Source organism: Brachyistius frenatus, unplaced genomic scaffold (assembly GCF_029030835.1).
Source record: "Brachyistius frenatus isolate BFR_SWC_R1_liver_20210118 unplaced genomic scaffold, ASM2903083v1 Contig_22, whole genome shotgun sequence".
In the NCBI taxonomy this organism is placed as follows: Eukaryota; Metazoa; Chordata; class Actinopteri; family Embiotocidae; genus Brachyistius; species Brachyistius frenatus.
In genome coordinates this window covers 126,930-152,396 of record NW_027210621.1, presented here as the reverse complement: position 1 = coordinate 152,396, position 25,467 = coordinate 126,930, and the positions used below count along the sequence as shown (strand labels likewise).

At 45.7% G+C, this 25,467-nt stretch overlaps 1 protein-coding gene across 1 annotated transcript in view; it reads left to right on the top strand.

Annotated features, from left to right (window-relative positions):
- Positions 1–25,064, top strand: part of gpc3 (glypican 3) — a 108,597-nt gene extending 83,533 nt beyond the window's left edge. Inside the window, exons 7-8 of the mRNA XM_069696749.1 lie at positions 9,463–9,655; positions 23,301–25,064. Of these exons, the coding sequence (XP_069552850.1) occupies positions 9,463–9,655; positions 23,301–23,470 (363 nt within the window). The 3' untranslated portion in view covers positions 23,471–25,064. The remainder of the gene's footprint in view (positions 1–9,462; positions 9,656–23,300) is intronic.
- Positions 25,065–25,467: the final 403 nt, after the last annotated feature.

Here is a 25,467-nt window from a genome sequence, read left to right as displayed (position 1 = left end):
CAGAAAAACCCTGCTGCTCAAGTCAGGCACTCGCCTTGCTAACCAGGAACCACAGCATGGAGTATCTTTCACCTGTGAGAGCTGAGATCTTTCTCCTAACTGCATGTGTCTTTGCTGATGCTTTGCTTTTTGTTGGACTGTCAGCGAGCAGGAATGTGAACAACTGAGTCTTCCTGCCACGGCCTCTGGTCTGATCCACACATCCTGGGCTTGTTGTCACTGGGCACAGTCACGTGTTGCTGTGTAACAAGATCCCCGCCGTAGAGGTCAGGGGTCACACTTCCTGTTTCCTGTCTCTGCTAGGTCATCAGAGGGTCTCCCTGTGAGGGTCAGAGACCTCCTCTGTTCCTCCTCTGCCTTTTGTTTGGGACGGCAGTGCTCCGGGGGGCACCGCACAGTTGAGGCTCCTCTCTGGAGCTGTCAAAGTGTTAGCACTCCCTAACTATATCATTACCTCACATGCTCCTTGTCTTTTCATCTCGCCGGACCCCATATCCTGTACTAGTTCTCTGTCTCTCTTTTTCTCATCTATTTCCCCCTCTTACCCTCGGTTTCCTCTGTGTTTCTGCTACGAGCTAAACTAGCCTACAGAGGAGCTTCTGGCTGCTTCTGGTCCACGGATCTTGTGCAACTAACAGGCCACCCCGCCCTTTATTATCCGCTTTCCCAACTGAGCGTCCCCTGTGACGACTCCGGCTAGGTGTTATCATGGGTCATGCAATGACAGTCTGCTGATGTCAAAATGAAGGGTTTCTTAGCAACACATGACTCTGGAAACCACAGCGATAACGTGTAAAGCGGATGAGCAGCAGACAAAAAGAGATTGTCTGAGGGGCGTAATCTGATTTAGCAACCAGCGGCCTGAGCAGGAATGGGACTTTTTAAACTCTTAAACCCCATACAGACAATCAGGCACATTCACAGACATAAGTCAAGATTTTTCATTTGGTTAGCCTCAAAAAAAGTTCAAAAATTGCTGTCATACCAGATATATTTGATACTAGAAGGAGTTAACCCTCTGCATTCATGCGCTGCCTTGATCTGAACTGTTGGCATGCAATGTTTTACTCTTCCAGAAGATGAACAGCAATTTATTTAATATGTATGTACAGGGTTTGAGAGTTTTCATTAGCTTTTAAACATCATACAGCCGAGGAACAGACCCTGCCAACGTCAAAACATCCATTCAGGATTCAGTCCGAACTACAGAAATCTGGAAATAGACTTACGGGCTTAGTCAGAAAGGTGGAGTGGACACACGCCCAGTTTAACGCAGGATCAGAGAGCTACTTTTTTCCCTGTGTGTTCTGTTTCTGACTGGAATGAACATCAGGAAATTAATCTTGTCTGCATTAACCGTCTGAGCTCCCGTTGCGTGACACACTCAACTGCGGACAGATAGAGGAAGACAAGAGGCCGAGGACGAAAAAAAAAAAAACCAGAGAGAAGAATGAGACAGCACTGGTCCCCCCCTCCTCTTTACATTTCAGATTCAATAAGAATTGAGTAATGAGTCGAGGAGAGCGGGTGGGAATGCAGGGCAGGCTGCGTCGCTCCAAACGGCGCTCTGCCTGTTGCGGAGCGTTTCCATGACTCACACGGTGGAAAAGTGCCTCCTGTCATTCCTCGGTCTGCCTCTCTTTCTGTCTCTACTCTCCCACGATGTGCCTCATTCATTTCCACTCTCATGCCTCTTCTCTCCGGGGCTCCAGGCTCCCAAACAAGGACGTCTGCCAACATGATACAAACACAGCAGCTCACAGGACATGTGGGGATTAGGTGTAAGGAAAGTCCATTTCCTTCATTTATCAAGAAAAATAGTCTGTACTGAAAAGCGATGTGTTTGTCTAACACGGTGACCCTCGCATTAGCTCCGACGCAGCTTTAAAAATATGCCGTACATTTATGGTTTTACAGGAGCTCGAATATAAATAGGAGACAATTAGAGCCACTTTGTAAAATGCTGCAGTTTATTATTATTTTTTAACCAGGAGCTGGAAAGTACATTAGCTTTATGCCTGTTACATGAAAATATTAAAATATCGATTAAAAGTTAAGTTTATTTTATATTCTGGAAAATAATTCTAATGGTAATAAAACAGCTCATCCTTGCTCAAAAGATTTATAATAGAGAAGGACACACACAGTCACACAATTAGTCATGTAAAGCCTCAAGTTAGCCAGACTGATTTGTAAGCTAAACAAAGACAAACAGTAAAGTTAATATGTGTTGCAAACATCCCTCACTTTACAAATTAACTTCCTGGTTAAACTTTGACCGGCTTCACTTGTCGTAAATGTGCACGTGCTCATTTCCTCTGCAGAGAGGGATTATTACCAGCATTTCCTCTGCTGGTGTTACTTTCAAATAAAGTGGTTTAGATCATTTGGCTGAACTGCTTGATAAAACCTACCTGGCTGTCTAAGCGCTTGTTTCTTGCCCAGTCTGACAGAACTAACTTGTGGGTAATGTGTCCGTGAACTATTTCCTGTTTAAATATTCATTAGACACAAAGCCTGGTGTTACGAGACTCAAATTCACTTTGTAAATAGATGTATTTGGTCTTCTTCGAGGGTTGCTTCAAGTCGTTGCATCCTATTGAGCGCAGCGGGTACATTTTTAAACTTTTGGAGCAGCATTAACCATATGACGTATACTATACGTGGTAAACAACAGAGACCCTCCCCCAATCTGAGCAGAGTGCATGTTGGTAAATGACCATTGCAGACTTTTAAAATGTATTTTAGACATAATTCTCACTCCGGCTTCAATTTCCCAATATTTGTGTTGCTAAAGTTTGTATGGCTTCATCTGGCTCTACCACTGCTGTCATTGTTAGAGGTAACTTTTAAAACAAACGATGGACTTCATCAGACTGCTCGCTGATTGGTCCGTGCTTCGAAGTGGCTGAACCAACCTTTATGCAAACGGTGTTTCCAGACTATAATCGCAACAAAGACTGAAGCTGTGAGCAACACTGCAGCCACCTGATGAATTAAAGTTTAATACCCACCTCCATTAGAGACACTAAAAAGCTCTGTACTGTGACAATTGTCTGCGGACTCATCATTATGAGCGATACCTTTCACTACACATAATAGTGATCGGTTATACAAACATTTTGATCAGAGCAGCTCTAAAGCAATTTTAAGCCTTCAGCTCAGAGCAGTTATGGAAACCATCAACATTAGATGGCGAAACGGTGACTTTTGTTCTGACCGTACAGTAAGAAGTCCGTTTAGGAACGTGATCCTCAGGTTTTGTAGCTAAGATTTGTCGACATGATGTGTTGAGGCATTGATAGAAACGTTCAGAGCAGCAGATTCTGGCTGGGCATGAGTCATGAGCGGCTTGTCCAGACAAGTCCTCCGCATGGAGAGGAGGACATAACACGGGGCCCTGATCCCATTCACACACACTAACAAGCAGTAACTTTTTTTCTGCACACTTACTGCCTGCATAACTGCATTCAGCGTCACTCAATCACCTCAGCAGGTCCCACATTTAAACTTGTATTTCCCTGTGACAAATGTGACCCGGGCTCTCAGTGCCGGCTTGTGTAAAAGACCACAGCTGATGATCAGTGAGCGCAGGTTGAATTCTCTCAGCGCAGGTCAATCAGTGGCTCTGAGGCTCAGTCGCAGCTGTCGTGTTGAACAGTGACCCTATGTGGAGTTCATGTCATGTGTGGGAGGCAGTGACAGACTTGCGGTTTCTGTGTCTCTGTCTGGGCTGGCCTGCATTGAGCAATCTGCCACATGTTTGGGCTTTGTGTGCAGCCTTTTGAGCCCATGTTTCCTCGGTGTGACTTGCGCTTTTGTGTTAAAGGGAGGTGAACCCTGTGGCCTGCGGGATGCCTGTAGTCGCGCTGATTACATGTGTGTCCAGCTGTCTGTCAGAAGCCAGCTCCCGATGCAACTCTCGAAACCCGGCAAAGAAAGAGAAGGGAAGAGCGAGAGCGCCAGATTTCCTCTCTTAATGGAAAACACACTGAGCATTTCTCCCCAAAAAATGTCTCTTTTATTTGTTTCCTGCCTGCTTCCTTTTGCTTTGGGTTTTTTTTAATTGCAGAAGATTCCAGTTGAGAGCTGCTTGAGGTTTCTCCCTCTTGTGGTAAATCTGGAGGCTCTTGGCAGATCAGGCCGTGGCTCAGCCGTGCCAAAAGCGCAGCGTCACTTTCGACACAAACATACATCCCACCCCTCCCCGCGACCGCAGTCGTGGCAGAGGCAGGCAGCCAGTGGGCAGAAGCCACAGCGCCCTGCCACAGAGGCTCAGCGACCGGGACTGCCTCGCCACCCTCCTCTGGAGAAGGGCACGGCTTCATGCTATGGCTCATTCAGAACAACTTCCCTTTTTTTTTTTTCCTCAAATCCCATTTTCTTTGATTATTTTTTCATCTGCTGTTCATATGCTGCTATTTATAGATGACATGTTTTTGATCCTACTTCACTCACATGTGTCTGATTTGGATTTTCACCCCAAAATGTTAAAACTATCATGTGCTGGAATTTGCAAGCTCCAGCTCTAAGAATTTTTTGATGTCGTTTTTCTGTCAGATGGTTGGTCTGTCTTTATCTTTTTTTATGACTTTATTTTTTAACAATTATCACATGATTGCCATGACATTTAAATAGCCATGCTTTCCACAAGATGAGACCTCATGCCTTATTCCTGTGAGGTTGCTTCTAGTGCAACTACAAGCTTCAGTGAAATATTTCATACACATACTTGATAAACATATTCATGGTCCCCAAATGGTCCATAACAAATTTGGTGACCCACTGACTGTTTTTTTGTCAGCAGCCTTCATGTCCCCATCAGGGTGAATTGTTGTCACTTTGAGGACATTTTCATCTTGTTCCATCACAGTGGTTAACAAAAATGTTGTCCCGTGCGAAACATGCATGTAGAAAATGTGTCCCATGACGAAGACTTGCGGCCAAAGACAGGTCATTTCAGAGAAAGTGTTCATATTGACACTGTACATGTGCAGACACACACACACATGCACACACACACACACAGATACACAGATGTCAATTTCGATATCAAGTCTGATTCAGTGGCAGAAAATCCTGGATTCAAACTTACTATTCCTGCATTGGCAACACTTTGGAGGCAGTGAACCCCTCGTTCAACTCTCACTGCTTGCTCTAACGTGAAGGCGAGCCAAGAGAGGGTGTCGCACCGGCCTCCACGGACTCACAAATGAAGTCTGTCAGCCTTCGGAGAAGGCTGCATGGAATGCGTCACTTAGGTTGAGGCGGTGCGGATGCAGCATAGCATCGTGCTGTTGGGAGCGAGGCCCAGACGAGTGGCAGGTATTTAAACTGTGGCAGGTATTTAAACTGTGACGCCGGTAAGACCGGTCCAGCAGCAGACATCACGAATGTCATGACACCTGCATGGAAGACACAGGGAGAGTGAGAGAGAGAGTTCAGGGCCAAACCCAACATACATATGCATATGAATCACGTGTATATGCCCATGCTTGTGTGGTGGGAGGGGCTTAGGACAGAGGGGAGGGCTGCATTTTTAAATTCAGGTTTTTTTTTGTTTTTTTTTTTAACTGCCTTGCCAAGCTACTAATCGCCTTATTTAGACTTAGACTTAGACTTGGACTTTTATGAGTAAGTGATGTGCAATCTGTCACTAAAAAACAATATTAGACCTGCTAAACATCAGCATGTTAACATTGTCATCGTGAGGATTGTAGGATGCAGACGTGGGCACTTGCCTCAAAGCACCAAGGTGCTAATGTAGGTTTTAGCTTTGTCTCTTCTAACATCAGTTTACAGTGAATCAGACGACAGCATGTCCATTTGTTTGTGTTGAGGAGAGTGTGTGTGTCTATACCGTGAAGCTGGTGAGCTGCACATGTCAGTGTGACACAGACTGAACTCTGCTAAGGGGATACGACAGTTGGTGTCAACAGTTTTCGCCTCGCTGCCCGTTCCTTTTTTAGGTTTTGTTCCTGAACACCCTGAGCCACATCTTTTTCTCCCCCCCACTTTACAAGTGTTTGTTTGCCTGTTAACAGGGTTTGCGAGGCGTCCCCTCCCCTTCAGGGTCCAGACGAGTTGCCAGGATACAAACCATGGAAAGGAATTTCAGGAAATCTATGGAGGACTCTGACAAATGGAGACAAACACATTTCTGTCTTTAACAAAACAGTTCAGTACATTAAAGTCCCATTCATCACCCGGAGAGTTTACTTCTGGGAGATAACGGGGAGTTATCATGTGACAGATCGGCTCTGTCAGCAGGTGGCACTTTGCTATTCGGCCTCAATCCGAAAAGGTTCCTATGGATCCGCAATCCTGTCTGTGACTCACTGTTTGTCCATCCATTGGTCTAAGTGACCAGGCTTTTAGAAATGTTGTGGTCATCGTTTGTGTATGGCCTCAATGTTGTGAGATGTATCGAGGTTTGTTGGGCGGCTGTGCTGGGAACAAGGTGATGTGTGTTCCTCTCTAAACTTTAGAGTTTACGTCACTTGTAAAACCCAGATTGACTCGGCGAAGGGAGCAGGGTTGTTTATCTTCTGACTGACGTAATTCTGTGATTAGCTCTTCAGTTTTTATACCTCCGCTCTCGATCGCACACAATCACAAGTATCTGAGCTGAGACAGACGCTGCAGCTGACCTGAGACGAGACCCATATGAACTCAATTTTCCCCCATAGACAACCAAAACAACCAAAAGCAACAACAAAAAAATGCGTGCTGACGTATGCAGATAGGAAGGAAATCAATAAAAAACAAACAAGAAGGAGGCAGAGCGGCGAGATGAAAGGACGCTCGGAGGGCAGGCGGCTGGAATTTAGCACATCTGTTACTTTGGCAGGGCTCTCAATCATGTGGGATGTTGTGGAGCCTGAAAGATGCTCAGAGTGTAGCTATGTAGGTTGTCTCCAAGCTCACACACATGTTTTTCAGCCATGGATACCAGACAGGATATATTTTCTTTTTTTTTTCAGTGTTGTTCTGAAGCTAAGCTAAAGTTTGCTATTTCTTCATTCTTGGTCAAAAAGAATTCAACATTTGTTTTTAACAAAATTGCTTTGACAGCTCTTGGACATTTTTATTATTTATGAGTTGATTAGTTTACCACAAATCTCAATAAACACTTCTGGTATGTGTTGCACAACACATTATGAGCTTGTGTAAATTGCATGGGAAAATATCTGAGACGAGAAGCAACTGTTTTTACAGCCCAGAGGCCAAAGTGGTCAAAGATGGTTGAAAATGACATTTCTATTACATACATAGACTATTTCAGCTTGTTTGACAGATTTTTTTTTCATGTTTTTTGGCCTTTTTGGTTTTGACATGATTTATGTGCATTTTTAGGGCCCGAGCACCGATGGTGCGAAAGCCCTATTGTTATCCAAGGAATTATTATTCTTTTTGTTCCTTATTTTTCTCCGCAAAGAACTGCATTTTTGGATGCTTCATCATATTTATAAACTCATGAAAGTTGGTACACGGTTGTTTTGCAGCGAAAAATGTTATATTTTAGTGGAGTCGCATGTAGGCGTGGCCAATTGGCTCGCTAGCGGCTCCTACACAGATGCCCCAATGGCTACATTTACGTACATGCATGAAAATCGGTGGATGTGTGTATCACTCCGAGATGTACAAAAAAGTTACATTGTACCATTATGTCAACTCAACAGGAAGGCTGCCATTTTGAATTTAGTTGCGATTTTAGTGGCGATTCGCACATGTTGTACTTTGTTGAACTCCTCCTAGAGATTTTGTCGGACCGACTTGAAATTGAGTCTGTTCACTCTTAACATGTTTGGGATGAAAAGTCATCAAAAGAATTTGTTTTCGTCAATGGGTGTGCCTGTGGCAAGGTGGCCATTTTGAGCGTCTCGCCATGAAACTACAAGTTGCTTTAAATCTTATGTACATGGACCGACCTTCTCCAAACATTACATGTATGATAACAGTCCCGCCCTTAAGACACCTTTATGGTAAAATTCACTCATAGTCATAGCGACCCCTGGTGGCAACTGGAAATTACACTTTTCATACTTTCACATGCTACGTCGAGCTGGTTGATCACATGAACCTAAAGTTCGGGTCATAATAACCTAAACATGTGGTTGCTGATATATTGAGAATTTCGTTCGACTTTGTCAAAGAGCGTCGCCATTGCGATGCGGCAAAGTTTGATGGTTCACCGTAACACAGGGAGTTGATGTTCATCCGTCAAAGGATGCTTGAAACCTCATGAAAAGTAGCACATACATCCGGCGTGGTGAGACAATACATCTGATATGTGTTTTGTGAGTGGGCGTGGCCAAACACCTCGCTAGCGCCCCCTAAACTGCAGCCCCGGCACCTTGTTTCACCTACATGCACCAACATTTTCGGATATGTGTATCACATCAAGATGTACAAAAAAGTCTCTTGGCAGCATGACCTCAACTAAACAGGAAGTCTGCCATTTTGAATTTAATCGGCTTTTTTGGCGAATTGCACCTGTTGTATTTTAACGAACTCCTCCTACAGACTTTGACATACCGACCTGAAGTTTTGTCTGTCCTATCTTAACACCTGGGAAATGAAAAGTTATCAAAGGAATTTGGTTTTGTCGATCGGTGTGGTCATAGTCATATCGCCCCCTGCTGGAGACAGGAAACGAGAAAAAAATTAAAACTGCAAGCTGGGATATACAGTCCATCGCACGCTGCACGTCGGGGAGCCAGCGGCCCCGACCTGCCGGCTTCCCAAGAGCCTGCATATCACTGCTTGCAATTTTAATTTCATATCTGTTGTGTTGTTTTATCTGCAGCTTTTTACGCTGCTGGCCTGGCCTGGTCTTTTTGCAGAACAGGTTTTCAATCTAAAATGGGATTCAACTGGTTCAATAAAATATATAATATGAAAAAATTTGACTATTACAAACATTAAGTCTCATTTTTTTCCTAATCTTTCTTCCAGCTTTTTAGTTTTACATCACAAGGCCTTGGTGTCCACTTCTCAGAGTGTGTTATGTGCTGTTATTGTATCCTTGGTGCCCTGAGACAACCACTCAAGACAATCATGTTTGCCAGTAACAACACAATCGCACCAGTCTGCTTACCCCACAGCTTCTTTTTCTACCAGTAAATTACATGGAGTGAAAGCCACAGCCCTTTGAATGAATCACGTTTGGACAGAAATAACAAAACTGGCACCGATAACGAAACTGTTTTCCTGCCTGGTGATTAAAATAAGAGTTTGGTAAATACCGGCACTTTTAGATCTCACCGAGTTTTTCGTCTGGAATTCCCCTCATACTTTTATAATCATACAGTACACGCTCAGATCAAGACACCCCATATTTATTTTCACAGCTTTGTTAAACCATTAATACACATTCCGACCGCAGAGTGACTCACCAAGAGGCTGAGAGCGGTGCATTTCAACGTCATTACCTTTAACCGCTTCCTGTTTGTTCCACAGCTGCTGCGGATTGTGACGCTGTCTGAGAAGCGCTGGAGAGCCCGAGTGCGTGGAGGTGTAGGAGCGGTGGATGGGTGGAGCGATGAGGGGGAGGAGGGGTTCGAGAGCGGCGACTGTGACGATGAAGACGAGTGCACCGGGATGTCGGGGCTGGGGCCTCCACCGAGACGCAAACGGTTACGCATCTTTGCAGGTTAGACACACACGTTCAAACTGGATGTTCAGATGAACTTTAAGTGCAACTTATGTGGTTTCAAATGAGGTGCTGAATCCACATTGATGACTGGATTTATGAGTTGGGCTGTAAAAAAATGTCGGGCACAAACGATTAAGTTGTTTAAGCCTCTAAAACTGCTGCTCCTTTAAAACTGGTAAGTACTCGAACAGATTTGGCCTCCTCTGCAGTGACTCAGAGCCATCGCAGTCCAAACACAGGCAGTGGGCACAGTAGCGAGGTGTTTACATGACTACTGTACATGTTGACACCACAGTGACACTATGCAGCCGGAGACGTGAGACTTCCGCAGGTAGCTGCTTCACCTCACCCTCGTGACCTCCTCGCCATCAATCCCATGAAAAAACATCAGATGTGCTTCTCTGGAAGACAAACAAAGAACAAAAAAAAGATACAAACTGTTGAAAGAAAAGAAACCAAATAGAAGAAGAGGGAGAAAACAGGCAGGGAGCAGGAACAAGTGGGTTCGATACGCCGACACAAAGCCAGCGCAGCTGAGCAAACACGACAGTGGGAGTAGTCCTCCTGTCGGAGATGTTGTGGCAGAGATTTGGGTTTGCCGGCCAGGGAGCGGGAGCAGGAACCCGGGGTTCACACAGGAATCCTGCAGGGCCATCGCTTCCAGCAGGCTGGGCCGTGAGAGTCTGATGGCCTCTCTTACACGCGCCAGTTAGTCTGACTGTACAGTTCTGCTTCAATACGGTCATTATACTGTCTAATGTCTCTGTGACTTACAAGCTGCTGAACGCTCCACCTCAATCTCTGTACCTACCCAATTTCTCTTATCTGCTCTGTGAATTACGGGGTTGGTTGTTTGTGCTATTAGTGTGTGTGTGTGTGTGTGTGTGTGTGTGTGTGTGTGTGTGTGTGTGTGTCTGCAGGCACATATATGCCTGTTTGCGCCTGTTTGTACACGAGCCAGTCCTGTTTGCAGACCTTGAGAAGTCCCTGATCATTGGCAGACACAGATAGCTGATGATAGCCTGTGATGACCCAGTAAAGCGCTGACCCAGCATGGTCCCTCAGCCCATTTTGGTCAAATAGGGGACTGGAGTTCAAAGGTCAACCTGCAGAGCATGAGGCCTAATGGGCGGCCTGTCTGTGCTCTGCTGCTTCGAGATGGACGAGGCAGATCTGGTTACACAAAGCCCGGAGCGGATCGATGGTTTGGCGCGTACACACACACACACACACACACACACACACACACACACACACACACACACACACACACACACACACACACACACACACACACACACACACACACACACACACACAAACAGAAGAGGTAGGGAAAGGTGACAGAAGGCACAACAACAAGGTGCTGACAGGACTGAGACGCCAAGGCAGCCTGGCTGTCAACCTGCTGACCACACAGAGCATGTTCCCAAACGGGCGTAATGATTGATCTCTCCTCGCTCATTCTCTACACAGATTCCATAACCTTCTGATAACTAATACCACTCACACACAACACACACACACACACACACACACACACACACACACACACACACACACACACACACACACACACACACACACACACACACACACACACACACACACACACACACACACACACACACACACTTCCCCTCCCAACCAATCTAACCCCATGCTACGCATTCCCCAGAGCATTCCAGGCCAGGGGAGCTATTCCAGGACAAGGACCCCCCCCCCCACACACACACACACACACACACACACACACACACACACACACACACACACACACACACACACACACACACACACACACACACACACACACACACACACACACACACACACACACACACCTCCAAAGCCAGACAAACAGCCAGGCACTGGACTGGGAGACACAGATCTCTCTCTTACCCTCACCTCTGGTGATTAGTCAGAAAATTATATTATTTGTTTACTGAGAATACAAAATTTGTCAAAAGTTAATTTTTATTTTATATATGCAAATAAGTTAAAGATTCAAATGTTTATTTGGGCAGTGAATTTCCAGTGTTTGGTGTATGATACAGGAATACTCCAGTACTGTATTGAATTGAAATTTTGTTTGCATTTTATTGCTCATAATTATGACGTTTCATTTCAAAAATTATTCTTAATTCTATTCTTATATTATTATTCTTATTTCGTGCATAAAAAGTCACACAATCAAAACTACAGCTTGTATATTTACATAAATCACCTGTTGCATCTATGTGAATACACAGTAAGGTGTGTTTAATGTGTCTGTAGTTTTCTGTTAATCCATTAATCTGGGATTCCTCATGACGCACGTGATGAGGGCTCACCTGTGCTGCTGTGCTTTCATGCACACCTGCTCTCTGACTACACAGCCTCTGTAGGGAAAAAAGAATGAGCCACCATCTCCACAAAATCCTCCTCACAAGGTTTCTCTCAAAGCCTTTCTTCATTCCCTCATCGTCACTCCAGTTTTTTTTTTTTTTTTTTTTTTTTTTTTATCCCGTTGTCCCATTTTTACTGCAATGTTTTGAGAACACAGCTTCACAAACACAAGAGAAGAGTCTGTAGTAATTTACAGTATAAAGTTTTCAAATTGAAAAAAAACAGAAATCTGAAGTAAAAACCTGCCAGTGAGGTGAATCATTTGTTTCCAGCTTGACGTTTGGCAACTCAGTAAAATGACAGTAAATCACTCCACTTGTTTCAAGGTAATGTTTTTGGATCCAGTCAGTTCACTTTGTGGTAACGAATGTCTGTTCTATAACAAAAGTTCCCAAGCAGTTATAACGATGGCTTTTTCAGACACTAACCACTGGGCTGAATGACTTGTTAAAACGGGTTTTAATGCCGTTTGGAAACATGCGAACAGTCGGTGGGCTCTGCCTCGGCTCAGTAGCCCACAGCTCTGCCTCCTGTGTTTTCTCGCTGAGCTGGACGGGCCCTTGCTGCACCTCACCGTGCTCAGCAGGAGCCGTGTGAATAGACCTCTTGTTATGTTCCTGCGCTCAGACGTTCGGTCACTGTAAGCACCAAGAAGGAAAGCTGTTCTTTTGGGAGCACTGGAGTATTTTTTTTATCAGCGCCAGGGGTTAGCAAAATACAAAGTGGAAATATTCCTGTAATGTGAGGCATGCGGCTTATGATGAGAGGCTGGGCCGGGCTCACCTTTCAGGTCTGCTACAAATTTTGTGGCTAGAACAAAGGAGCGAGTAAAAGAAAGAAGAAGGTGATGAAAGAATGTGCGGAAAGAACAGAAAGAGACAAAAACACCTTTGATAAGTCTAACGGTTGATACACTGGGAAACCTAAACATTCTTTACTCTGGATGTGGGTCGCATTAATGGCTGTACGTGCTGCCAATACGAGAACCTGGTATGTTAATTAACTGCAGCTGTGACCTCTGACCTTCTGCACCTGATAGGTGAGTCACACGGCGCCAATGCTCCACAGTAGTGTTTGCCACATGTCCTCATCAAAGCAGCCATAATCCAGACACTGTTGACATTAGCAGGATGCATCCACCACGTATGCTGTTTCATCCTTGTTTAAGCTCCATATAGTTTCATAGAGCTGATTATCGGAGCTACTGCGCTCGTGAATGTGCATGCAGGGTCACATGTGGTCTGCGTGCCACAGGTTAGGGTGAGACAGACGGAGACGGGCTCAGACGATGCACATGTGAGAGGACGAGTGCAGGTGTCCGGGTGGAGGAGGAATCTGGGCGCCCACATGGTCTGAGTCTTCCGTGGTTTTCAACAGCGAGCAGAGACGGATGATAACATGCGGACTGAACCAAAGTATGACTGTTTGAGGCCCACCTCTGTGAGGATGAAATCATCCGCCACACTTAGAGAATGAGAGGAAGTAGATGAGACTGATGAGGTCGTTGTTCATATAAAATGCTGATGAATCTAAAAGGACAAAGGTTCCCAGATCCTGTAACACTATGTACCAAAGCAAATATCCCCATTACTGCTTCCCACGACAGATACCAACAGGTTCTCTATAAAATACAGTTCACTGATTTACACAGACAATCGCATCAGAAAGGCTAAATAACAACAACTTAAGACTTGTTTCAAAATCAAAGAGTACATTTACATGCCACCCGTCCGCTCAACTAGCCACTCCGAATCCTCTTCAGCACTGAAAGGTTGGTTTGGCTTCTCAGGTCCAGTCCGACTATTTCCTGAAATCAACGACTGACGAGTCCGTATCCGACTGTGTCGAGCTAACGTTAGCATTATGCAATGTCGCACGTGACTCCTGCACAGGCAAATTTGATTTCTAAAATATTGAAATGATTAAAGCTCATTTTTACCTCATAGTAATGTGATGTGCGTGATGTATGCAATATATGTTGTTTGAAATAAACCGAAGTGACAATGTTTTGGATTTAGGACAGTTGGAGCACATTTGGGCCTTGCAGTAGCACTCTTGCGCACCACCAGACGTACATGCACCGCAGTTTGGGAATCACTGTACTGGGCTATCAGAGATTTAGAGCTGAGTCACATGACTTTGACTCACGTCAACAGAAATAACAATATTGTTAAGTTGAGATTTTACTTGACGTGACATGTTTAAGATGTTCCATCGTTAGCCCTGCTATCTGTCGCTACCTCTTTCCACCAACATATGATCACCAGACGATGACACATACTGACTGGTGAACCTTTGACCTCCATGCAGCACCATTAACAGGTCAAAATGTTAGTTTCTTCTGTTTATAACAAAAAAAAACCTGCAAAAGTTCTCATCCGCCTTCGCTGTACTTTGTGGTAAGCACATGTTAACATGCTAAACTGTGCTCGTAACCATGGTGAACTTAATACCTGCTGAACATCCACATGTTAGCATTTAGCTCAAGGTTTCACTGAACGGCGTCTCAGAGACACTATAGCGTGGTTAAGGAGTCTTGATCTTATTTTCTGCCCACTGAAATTACGACCAGAGACGTCGGTAAACAATCAAAGCTCTTTTAAACATCTCCAACACTGAAGCTTTGGTTTCCATGGAATGTATCTTAAGTGTGGCCCTCAACCAGAACAATTATATTTTTTTGTCAGAGAAATATAAGAGATACAAATAAAAGAACAGATGTTGTTGGTCAGTGAGAGGTGGTGTGCAGCCTCTGCAAATCAGAGTCTTCATTCCAGAAAGAGATTTGTACAAAGTGCCGGCTGCTTTCATCCTCGGCTGACACAATGATCGTTCTTCAGACAACCGAAGCCTGTTTATGTTTTAGACGATTAATGGCGAGTTTAAAGTCATAACTATTTTCCAAAATGAATATATAACATTTCTGGAGGAGCTTTAAATTGTTGAAACTGTGAAATCAGTGGGGTCGAGGAGGTGTTGACAGGGTGGGCGGTGGAGGGGCTGATAATGCGTAACACACTGGAAATGTTCTGACCCGATGTTCTCTGCGACCATCCCTCCTTGAGCTTATAAACAACCTCTGTAAATTCAGCCAATCCTCCTCCTTCACCACCTCCTCCACGCCCCTCACAAAAATAATGAAGCTTGCCACCATCTGTGTAAACAGGCTTGGCTAGTCTCTCCATCTCGCTCCATGCCGGAGCCCTCGCTACAAGGCCCCGTGTGTCCCTAGTTCTGGGCCTGAGCGGTGGCAGTGGACGGGCAGATGGGAAATGAGAGGGAAAAGAGGGAGGAGAGGAACAGGGGGATGAAGTTTCCCCTCTTATTGGCCCCGTGTTGGTCTTTCACCATGGAGCTTTCTCAAATCAATCCAGGGATATAACCCTTAAGATTAGCCCTAAGGCAGGAAGAAGAGCCCTGATTTTATTTTCTGTGGATACAAGCGCACAGAGCCGACTGGGTTCTCATCATCGACATGAGGGGGGGCCGTCGGCGTTTGATTCATTTTGTAGGGCTGTGCATTTTTCTGTGTTTGTGTGTGCCTCGCTCGGAAAAGCGTTTGTTTGCTCAAGAGCTTTATTTACATTCACAGGCACATTTTGGACGCTCTAAATTGATTCCAGGCCCATTCCTGGGTCGTGTCCATCAGCTCAGCCACAGTCCACAAACACTCTGCACACAGCGGGACCATTCTCTAGGCCCGCTGCTCTGCTGCTCGCCGGCCACAGTGACACACAGAAGCCATTTTGTGGGAATGTCTTAAAAGCTCGGTTGAGGGTTTGGATGGTTTGCATTTTTAATGTTAACCCTCTACTCACACCTGCATCTTTTAAATGTTCCCCACCCGTCCATCTCTTCCTCCCCCTGCTCTGCTCTGTTTTTCCAGCTCATTCTTGAGATTAAATCAACGATGCAGTGAACATCGCAGGAGTCACGCTGTCAATAGACTCCACGTTGCTGGAGGAAACCGCAGGCTCACCACTAAAAAAGGGCTCAGAACTGTTCGACAGGAGCTCTATGAGTGGACAGTCGGAGCAGCCAAATTGTCCCTGTGAGCTGTAGGTTGGCCTTTCTATGACAGGAATGTTTGGAGTATTTTGCCTGTTTGTCAGCGGGGACATTTGCACGACAAACATAATCAGCCGGCTAGATTTACTTCGCTGGACTGACTGATGGACTGCAGGAGGAGAATGTAAACACACGTGTGGGATGTCAGCTTCACTAATTATTAAAAGATAAAGATAGTATCCGAAGACGATGCCCCTCAGAGGCTCGATGACCAGGACCAGGACGTCCTCGAGGCCAAACTCGAACCTACTGGGAAAACAGCTCAGCTCACAGCCTCTCCTGTCTCTCCTGTCTCTCTCTTTCTAACTCGCTCTGATAAGAACCTCCATTGTCCAATCTCCTCACAAACAGCCTTAAATGACGCTCCCTGCCAACCTCTGACCCTCGGTCAGCGCTGACCTCTGAGCCGGTTCACAGGCCTTCTCTGTACGCAGCACAGCTCCCCACCCTGAACGAGCCCCTTGCCCTCAGCGCAGAATCAACTCTTTGTATGTTTGATTTGTTATGGTTTTTACCTCTCTCGCCTTGTGCATACACTTTCCATCCTCACCGCGTCAACGCTACGAGGAATTCTCGCTTCAAATTTATGTCTCTGTTCCTAACTTTTATTTCTCTTCAAGCTCGTTCTCGATCCCTTCTATGATCTTATTAGCTGTTACTGGAAGCGGAGACTATAAATACATTATCGTAAATCTAATTTGTACAGCGCTGGGAGAGGCTAATGGGTGCAACATGCTGGTCATCCCCTCACTGACACCGCCTCCCTTCATTGACCATGTTAATTAATAGGTGTTGACTTGCATTTGTTCCACAAGCCTCAGTCAGAAAGTGTTTGTGACGGGTTGGTCTTCCCTTTTTGACAGGGCTGCATTCCTAACCCACACTTCCAGTGCTCAGTCTGGAGATCTGTCTCTTTCCTTTATTTTCATCAGTGTTTTCTGTTTTTCTAAACTTCCAATTATTTATGCTTCTTTCTTTTTCAAAGATGACTAATCTCTGTTATCTCTTTCTATGCCCACGTCTCTCTTTGGCATCCCGTCTACTGATCCTACTCTCTAGCCCTTTGTGTGGGAGGGTCCCTGGGCCTAGAATAACAGTGAGTGTTGTGGAAGTTGGGAGGCCAGAGCAGCTCAGAGAGCAGTGCTGTTGGAAAGGCCAGGGGCAGGGCCTCCTCTGGGCGTCCCGTTTGTCTTGGCCTGACATTCCCAGCCTCTCCGAGCGCCCCTGTGGTCGGCCTGTGGGTGTGGAGGCAGACGGTCACATTCCCGCCAGCCCTCGGACAGAGGCACCCGCACTGCTCCCTGGGTTCCCTCCCGCCCCTCAATCAGCAGTGTCCCAGGACAAATAGCCCTGGTTGAGTCTCCGAGTTGCAGAATGTGACCATCAGGCCAATAATCACAGTCCGGCTTCTTATCAGTTAACGTCTGACAGATAAGACCCAATGAGTTCAGCAGCTCCTATCATGTTTTTACCACCGTCTTCCTTGCAGCTGTGAGGGCGGCTCCTGACAAAGGACTACACACACACACACACACACACACACACACACACACACACACACACACACACACACACACACACACACACACACACACACACACACACACTAGCCTTTCAATTCCTAAATTTGCTGAGTTTAATATCCAAGTGAATGGTTTGCTCTGCAAAGATGAGACGAGTGATAAAATATTTGCCTTCCCTCGGAAACCATAATATCTTATAAGCTGTTGAATCTTGAAAACCGAGATCAAATTTGACCAGCTTAGGTGTGTTCTGTGCACACATCGTCTGCCAATGTAGCGGCAATCTAAACCATCTCTCCCGTTTCATAAGAAGCACCTGTGTTTGGAGACTTAACATTCCACATACTTATCTGACCAAAAAAAGGCCTTTGTGCATAGCACACATGTACTGAATAAACTGCACCGCACCGTGAAGGTACACACTCGCCAGCAGGGTTACAATAATGAGTCCACCGGCTACTGATGTGCACCCACTCAAGAGTGATTCAGTTGGATTTAAGCAACATGTTTACTGAGAATGTGAGACAGCACGAACCATGAACCATTTCCTGTGGTTTTCTGTGAACTTGTACTCTTCACCTATAGTCAGCAATGCTAGGAAAATTCAGCTTTCTCCTCACTGTGGCAATTTTTTGACATAGTTTGCTTGTTGTGACAACTGCAAACTGTAAACGACAAGCCTGAGGCACTGCTGAAAACAACCCCCCCCCCCCCGTCCTCTGTCCTCCTTAGCGCACGGACAGACAAGACACACACACACACATAAACATTCACACACACACTTCGGCCACTGTTTGACCTGTTAGGGGGATCCAAACAAACATCCGCCCCCCTCTCTAAAAATCTGCAGCGCCTGGATATGTAGGTCTGTTCTCCTGAGGAAAGGACACTAAAGAAAGCATAAAGCCTGAATGCTGCCTCGGTTGTTGACTCGCATACCATGCCTGCCCATTCAAAGTCCAGAGCCTTTAGCGTTACCAATCAATGGCAGACTGTTGACCTCTCCCCTGGGTCGTAACTCGAGCTCATAAGGCCAAGATAAAGCTAGCAGGGGTACGCTAGCAAGGTGGCGTCCTTTGCAGAGTGATAGCTTCGGAGAGGGAAGTTTGAATGGATGAGCAGGAGGAGGCCTCTGCTCTGCTGAAAGCCACAAGGGCCCACATTGGTCACATTAATCACAGTGGGGACTGTGGCTCTATTTATAGCCAGGAGTTATCCATCTATTTGCCTAATTGTCTGTCCACTATCCCGACTCCTCCCTCAAAGGCCCAGAAAGGAGAAGAAAAATGTGAATGTGGATTACTTCTGTCTGTGTGTTCCTCTCATTCACTCTCACTCTGTCTATACTTTGCTGCGCGCACACACACACACACACACACACACACACACACACACACACACACACACACACACACACACACACACACACACACACACACACACACACACAGAGGCACAGGTGTTCATCACTAATTATACCAGGATATTATTAGTCCCAGCCCAGTGTAGGCGTGTAGGCGATCTAAGTTTGCATCGTGTTCAGTCCCTGTTGGGTTGTTTTTAAATCCTGCAGAACAAGGCCCCTCTGTGGTGCTGCTCATGTCGAAGTGTTTAAACTAGTCAGTGCCCCCCCTACCCCAGGGAATTTTTTTTTTTTTTTTTTCAGAGTAGGACACTTTTTTTTTCACTCACATTATTGCCGCTGCAAAGCACACCAACACAATGCCCTCCCACTTTGTCTCCTGCTTTTTTACAAACACACACAGGAACGGGGTGCACACACTCTACTCAATCATCACACAAATGCAAACGCGCATGCCCCCCAACCCCCTCCCCGCCCTCTCTCTTATCCACCGTGTATATAAAAGCTGTATCGAATTGCACCTCGAGCTTAATTGGCTCGGCGGTACAGTGCGCTGCTGTCGACAGTGACAAATCGCTCTTTCAGAGCCTCAGAGAATGTCTGGCCATTGCCATGTCAGAGGACACAGGCGGAGAAAAAAAGTTAATTGTTCCCTGGCCGGCGTTCAAATGATGTCGTAACGGCAAAGAAATTCGTCAAAGATGCAATTCGGAGCTTTTGGCAGTTTATTTATTTGCCTCATTCCTCTGTTTAAGATGATGCCTGGCAGCGTAGACAAGCCGTTCAGGTGAAAGGGCCCCATTCTCCGTGTTTCTACGCAAGGAGAGCAGGGCGAAGCTTTCCTCGCACTCCTGACTCCTCCATCTGATCACACGGTGGCTGAGATCAGCCACTTCCTCCCACTGGATGGCTCCCATAAGGGGGAACAGTACACTGATCAGATGAGACAGGTAATTCAATTAAGAGCAATCTGTTATTTTTAGGAGCTCGGATGTGACAGAGTGCATGAGTGTGGGTGAGGATGTGATTGTATATATGACAGACCAGGCGGGAGGTATGTCAGAAATGTGTGTGTGTGTGTGTGTGTGTGTGTGTGTGTGTGTGTGTGTGTGTGTGTGTGTGTGTGTGTGTGTGTGTGTGTGTGTGTGTGTGTGTGTGTGTGTGTGTGTGTGTGTGTGTGTGTGTGTGTGTGTTTGGAAAGGTGCTGTGCATCTGGCTGGACAGGAGACAGCTCAGCTCATAGTTGGCGTTCCTAACTGTAGTGCTGCTTTATTGCAGATATCCTCCTGGCCTCTCTCATAATTCTTTTTATTTCGGTCGTGCTCACAGCTTTCTGCCAGACAAAGCAGCACAGATTATGTCTCTCTCTCTCACACACACACACACACACACACACACACACACACACACACACACACACACACACACACACACACACACACACACACACACACACACACACACACACACACACACACACACACACACACACACACACGCGGGGAGGAAGATCTGCTCAGCGTCAGTAGGGGAACAGCTGTGGTTGCTGAGCAATAAGACAGAGCTGAGCAGCAGGTGACCATGAAGTCACTGTAGCAAACAGAACAGACGGAGAGGAGGAGAGGAAACAGGAAAACTAAGGAGTTGTTCGCTTTTTGAAACTTGTATCTGTCTATCGAAGGCTTTCTCGATCTGCCTCAGATCCACAGCACAGTGACACTGATCCCTGATCAGCCTCACTGGAGCAAATGAGTCAGCTGCCTTGCTTCAGGGTATCTTTACAGTCGTTGTGGAAGGAGAGGTGAAAGTTAAAAATAACTGTCTGCTGTCAGTGGATGGCAAACAGAGCACGAGCCCACACAGGTGTAATTTTCTCCACACTATCCCTAATGTCATTTAAGTGCCTTCTGCAGATGTGCAACACTTTATATGATTTACGATATAATGAAAACAAAAGTGTGATCCACTCAAATAAATGATAGCCGCATGTGGGAGGGATTGAATGAATGTCTCCTGACAGCACTACGGCACGACTTTAATGAACAAACTTCTCTGAATATGGCAGTTGTTTGCTTAATGTGGATGGGAGTTTTAGACATTTATAAGGAATGTTTTCAGTGGAGTATAGACTCAGAAGTCTAATCATTTTATTAGATTTAAGGTGGATATATTTTATACTCAAAGACTGTCATCTGTGTTTATCTGGATTCTGCTCAGGGATTCATTTTGCTTTTTCAGGCAGAAATCATAAATTTGTTTTTCAAACCAAGCTCTCAATCACTTTTGCATGCTCTGAGTATGAGTTTACAGTTTTCTGTTGAAGATTTAAAAAAAAAAAAAAGTTTTACATGGGTAATAAAAAAGAGGAAAAGCATGTTACTGCAAGAATAATTTGGGAAAATAGGCTTTTTGTTCTCTTCTCAGGAATTGGATGAGAAGCACTCAGTCCAAAGTTTAAAAATCACTGCGGTGTGAAGCTATTTCTTAACATAGCAAACTATATGTAACTCGTAGTTTTGCCTGGTGGCAACTCACCACCGGTACATCACCCATTTGTTTGTTAACTGCAGTCTTGAAGCCTTGAGTCTGGTGTTTTGGGTGTCACCATCTTGTTTGTCTGGAGTCAATGACCATATTTGGAAGAGAGGGTGGAGCTGGGGAGCACACTGTGCCCGCCCACCTCTACTGACAACCTGACTGCACCCCAGATATGTCAATCAAATCAGGCATGCCTGCAAACATAAATCTCTTTAAGTCGTAATATCTAATTCATTATGGATTTATTTTCAGACGGACCACCAGAAAATCGATCAGAAGGAGTAAATTTAGCGAATGACACCATAATGATTTGAGGAAAAAAATGTAAGCCAGAGATTCTGGAGCCAGCCACCAGTGACCTTCAGTGGTTTGGCACTTTTAAGGCACTTTCACATTGTCTTCCCTTTTCACATCCAGAGACCCAAAGATTTGGTATTCACTCTGTAGGTTTCCAAGCAGTTACATGCTGTAACTTTCCTAGCAAACAGCAAAAAATTTGCTTTAGCGGTGCCGTCAGTTTTGAGCGATGGAGAGAGGGGGGGGGGGGGGGGGGGGGGGGGGGGGGGGGGGGGGGGGGGGGGGGGGGGGGGGGGGGGGGGGGGGGGGGGGGGGGGGGGGGGGGGGGGGGGGGGGGGGGGGGGGGGGGGGGGGGGGGGGGGGGGGGGGGGGGGGGGGGGGGGGGGGGGGGGGGGGGGGGGGGGGGGGGGGGGGGGGGGGGGGGGGGGGGGGGGGGGGGGGGGGGGGGGGGGGGGGGGGGGGGGGGGGGGGGGGGGGGGGGGGGGGGGGGGGGGGGGGGGGGGGGGGGGGGGGGGGGGGGGGGGGGGGGGGGGGGGGGGGGGGGGGGGGGGGGGGGGGGGGGGGGGGGGGGGGGGGGGGGGGGGGGGGGGGGGGGGGGGGGACTCAGCTAGCTGTTTCCCCTGTCTCCACTCTCTATGCTAAGCTGTACTAAATTCCTCCTGACTCTATTTCCAAAGTTAGCACTCAGATGTATGACCGGTATCGATCTTCTTTTGGTAAGGAAGACAAAATGTCTAATGTTTTTTTTTTCAACAAAGCATAACAGTGAAGAAGTAAAAATGGTCACAGTTGGAAACATCATGCCTCTGACTGCTTTCATTTGTCACATGACCCTGGTTGTATTTGTCCCTGGAGAAACTACAAATCCCTACTTCCCTCCCTGGTACTCAAAACATACCCAAAGTCCAAAATTTTGTTGAATTATTACTATAAATAATTCACTGGCAACACATTGCTTTCACAAACAGGTAGCTGTAGACTGTCGTATTTCATCACAATATCACAACATTTCCCTCTTGTTTTATGGTTAATTTAGTTATATTCTACTGAAGGCAGATGATGCACATCAGTCAAATGTTCTGGTTGATTCACACTCGGAGACGTGATCTTGTGCAGCCTCTGCGGTTTTTATTTAGATTTTTTTGTTTTTGGCATCTCACCACTTAAATCCACATTTCAACACTCTCTCAGTAAAATATATGTGTGTGTGATTCAGCATGTGTCTACAACAATAACATGCAACATCTGGTTATATGCGGCGCTCGGGTTTCTCCCGATGTAACATTGTTTTTACAGCTGTGTAAGACATCATGCACAAAAAGGACAGACATGTGTTTTTCAGCTTTTGTCACTGTGTTTGTTCTAATTGTCTCCATCCTTCTTTTTTCCCCGCCGTCTCATATTTTTCATTCTTTCGCCTCCCCTCTTTATCTTCTACCCATCTCTGTCTCTGTCTGTCTCCCAGACCTTTCTGATAACCTGGCAATGGACGACTTCACCTTCCAGGAGCAGCTGTTCACCCCCCGGTTGGCCACAGCTGGAGTCGGAGGCGTGTCATCGCCTGCGGCTCCGCTGTGGAGGAGCTACCTGGTCCCGACCCTCCCTGTCGCTCTGCTCCTGCTCTGCCACCACTGACCCGCCCACTCCTGTCAACTCTTTGCTGTAGGATTTAATGCAGACTGAGTGGAAGGAGACAAACCATTTGGAGTTCCTGATACAAAGTTCAATGACTCATCAAAGGAAGCAAGAACAACCGAAACATTGCTCTTAATCCATCTCAACAAGAACCTGTTTTGTTTTTTTCAGAATCCATGGATGTTCTTAACAGACCTATTAAAGCACAGTAGATAAACCCATGGCATTGTGTAAATAAGAAACGTGCCCACAGGTCCACTCCCACTTTCTCAACTGTTGTGCCCTCTTGCCTCACCTCCTCTCATTCTGACTTCTTCTATATTGTAACCAAGTGATGGACCCTGATCGTTAGACAGCTTTACTGTGGACCTGTAAGTGAGGACCTTTTACAAATACTTCACTCTGAGTCTGTGCTGAGTTATTGCCCTGCAGGAACAACCTGGACGAAAACAAAGTCAACTGCTACCATTTCCCATCATGCCGGTGAATGATCTCCTGAGAGGGCTGGACTTCAGCAAGTTCCAGTGAGCTCCTTGACCCTTAAGTCTGAAGTGAATCACTTATTAAAAGATGCACTGTTCATTAAAATGCTCTGCTACAACTTAAATCTCTGTCTCTCTCTCCTAATGTTTGTGTTCTATTGAGAGCTCGGTTATTTCAGACACTCTCACCTTCACTGTTTGCTTTATTTTGTAAAGCAGGTGCATTTTTTGTAACAGTAACAGCCCTGTGGTGAAAAAGACTGAAGGGCTAAGATCAGAGCACATGTCTCTCAATCAGCCTGATAGCTGTACATATGAATGTTGCTCTGTGTTGGTTTCATGTTTACAAATATGTTTATTTGCAATATTGGCAATATTGGTTTGTGGATCCAATTATTGGCTGCTCCGTGAAGCACTGCTGCAAATTTCTAGCTTATTGTTTAGCACTGTGCATACAGCGAGCAGTATCAAATATAAATATGTATAAAAATGTGTGTAAAATAATTTTGTTTCGTTGGTTTGCACTGGACTGATACATTTTGAAAGTCTGGAAAGTTTGTATTTGAACACTCACTCTCCTGTGTTTTTGGTTTAAAATCAGAAGCTGGGATTCTTTTATTGTTTGATTTTGTTTATTTTTCAAAATAAAGTGTGGTGAAAAATGACATCCGGCTTCCTGGTTGTTAACACATCAGGACGTGTGATGGATGTGTGGAAAGACACCAATTAAAAGCTGCGAGTGCTGCTGACTCCACAGCTGGGAGTGTTGACGGTGCTCACAGCAGACTATTGGATTTGTCATATCAGGAGAAACACAGGTGTGACTAACAACAGTAACAGTAGCTCCGTTCCACGCAAGTGCACCGCTGTGTCGTGCCCACGGTGCATCCTGCAGAGAGCCGGGGTCGTCACACTGAATCACCTCATCAAGACGCAGCCTTCGTCAAGGTGATTAGTTCCACCTGTGTTGGTCATGATAACGGCCCGGGGCAATGTCAGACCTGAGACCGGAGGTTCCAAAAAGTGTATGCACAGTGATGTGTGTGTTTGTTTGTTTCAGTTTAATGTTAATGAAGAAAATACAATGTAAAATAAACTCAACATGTTTTACTGTTTTGTGTTTTTGCTGGTGTGTCTGTATGTGTGGATGGAAACAGTGGAAACGTTGTGGAAAACATACAAAATATTAAATAAAAAAATGTTTTTCAGTGCGGTTTAAAGGAAAGATCTGAGCTGTAACACTTCTCACAAGTCCGTAAATTAAAGCCCATTTAACACTGAATGTCAATGACGAACTAAATAAGCCACAAACAGTGTGAAGTTTGGAAAAAAATATGCTTAGTTGCTAACACTACAAAATAGAGCTGATCTGCTTCGTCATGAATGTGATTGTGGTTTGATGAAATTTGGCAGCAAATCAGACAAACTCTTCCACTACTGTTGTCAAACTTTAATTCAAATGTTGCTGAAACTTGATTGGAGCACTTTTTTTTTTCCAACGAAGTCCCACCCATT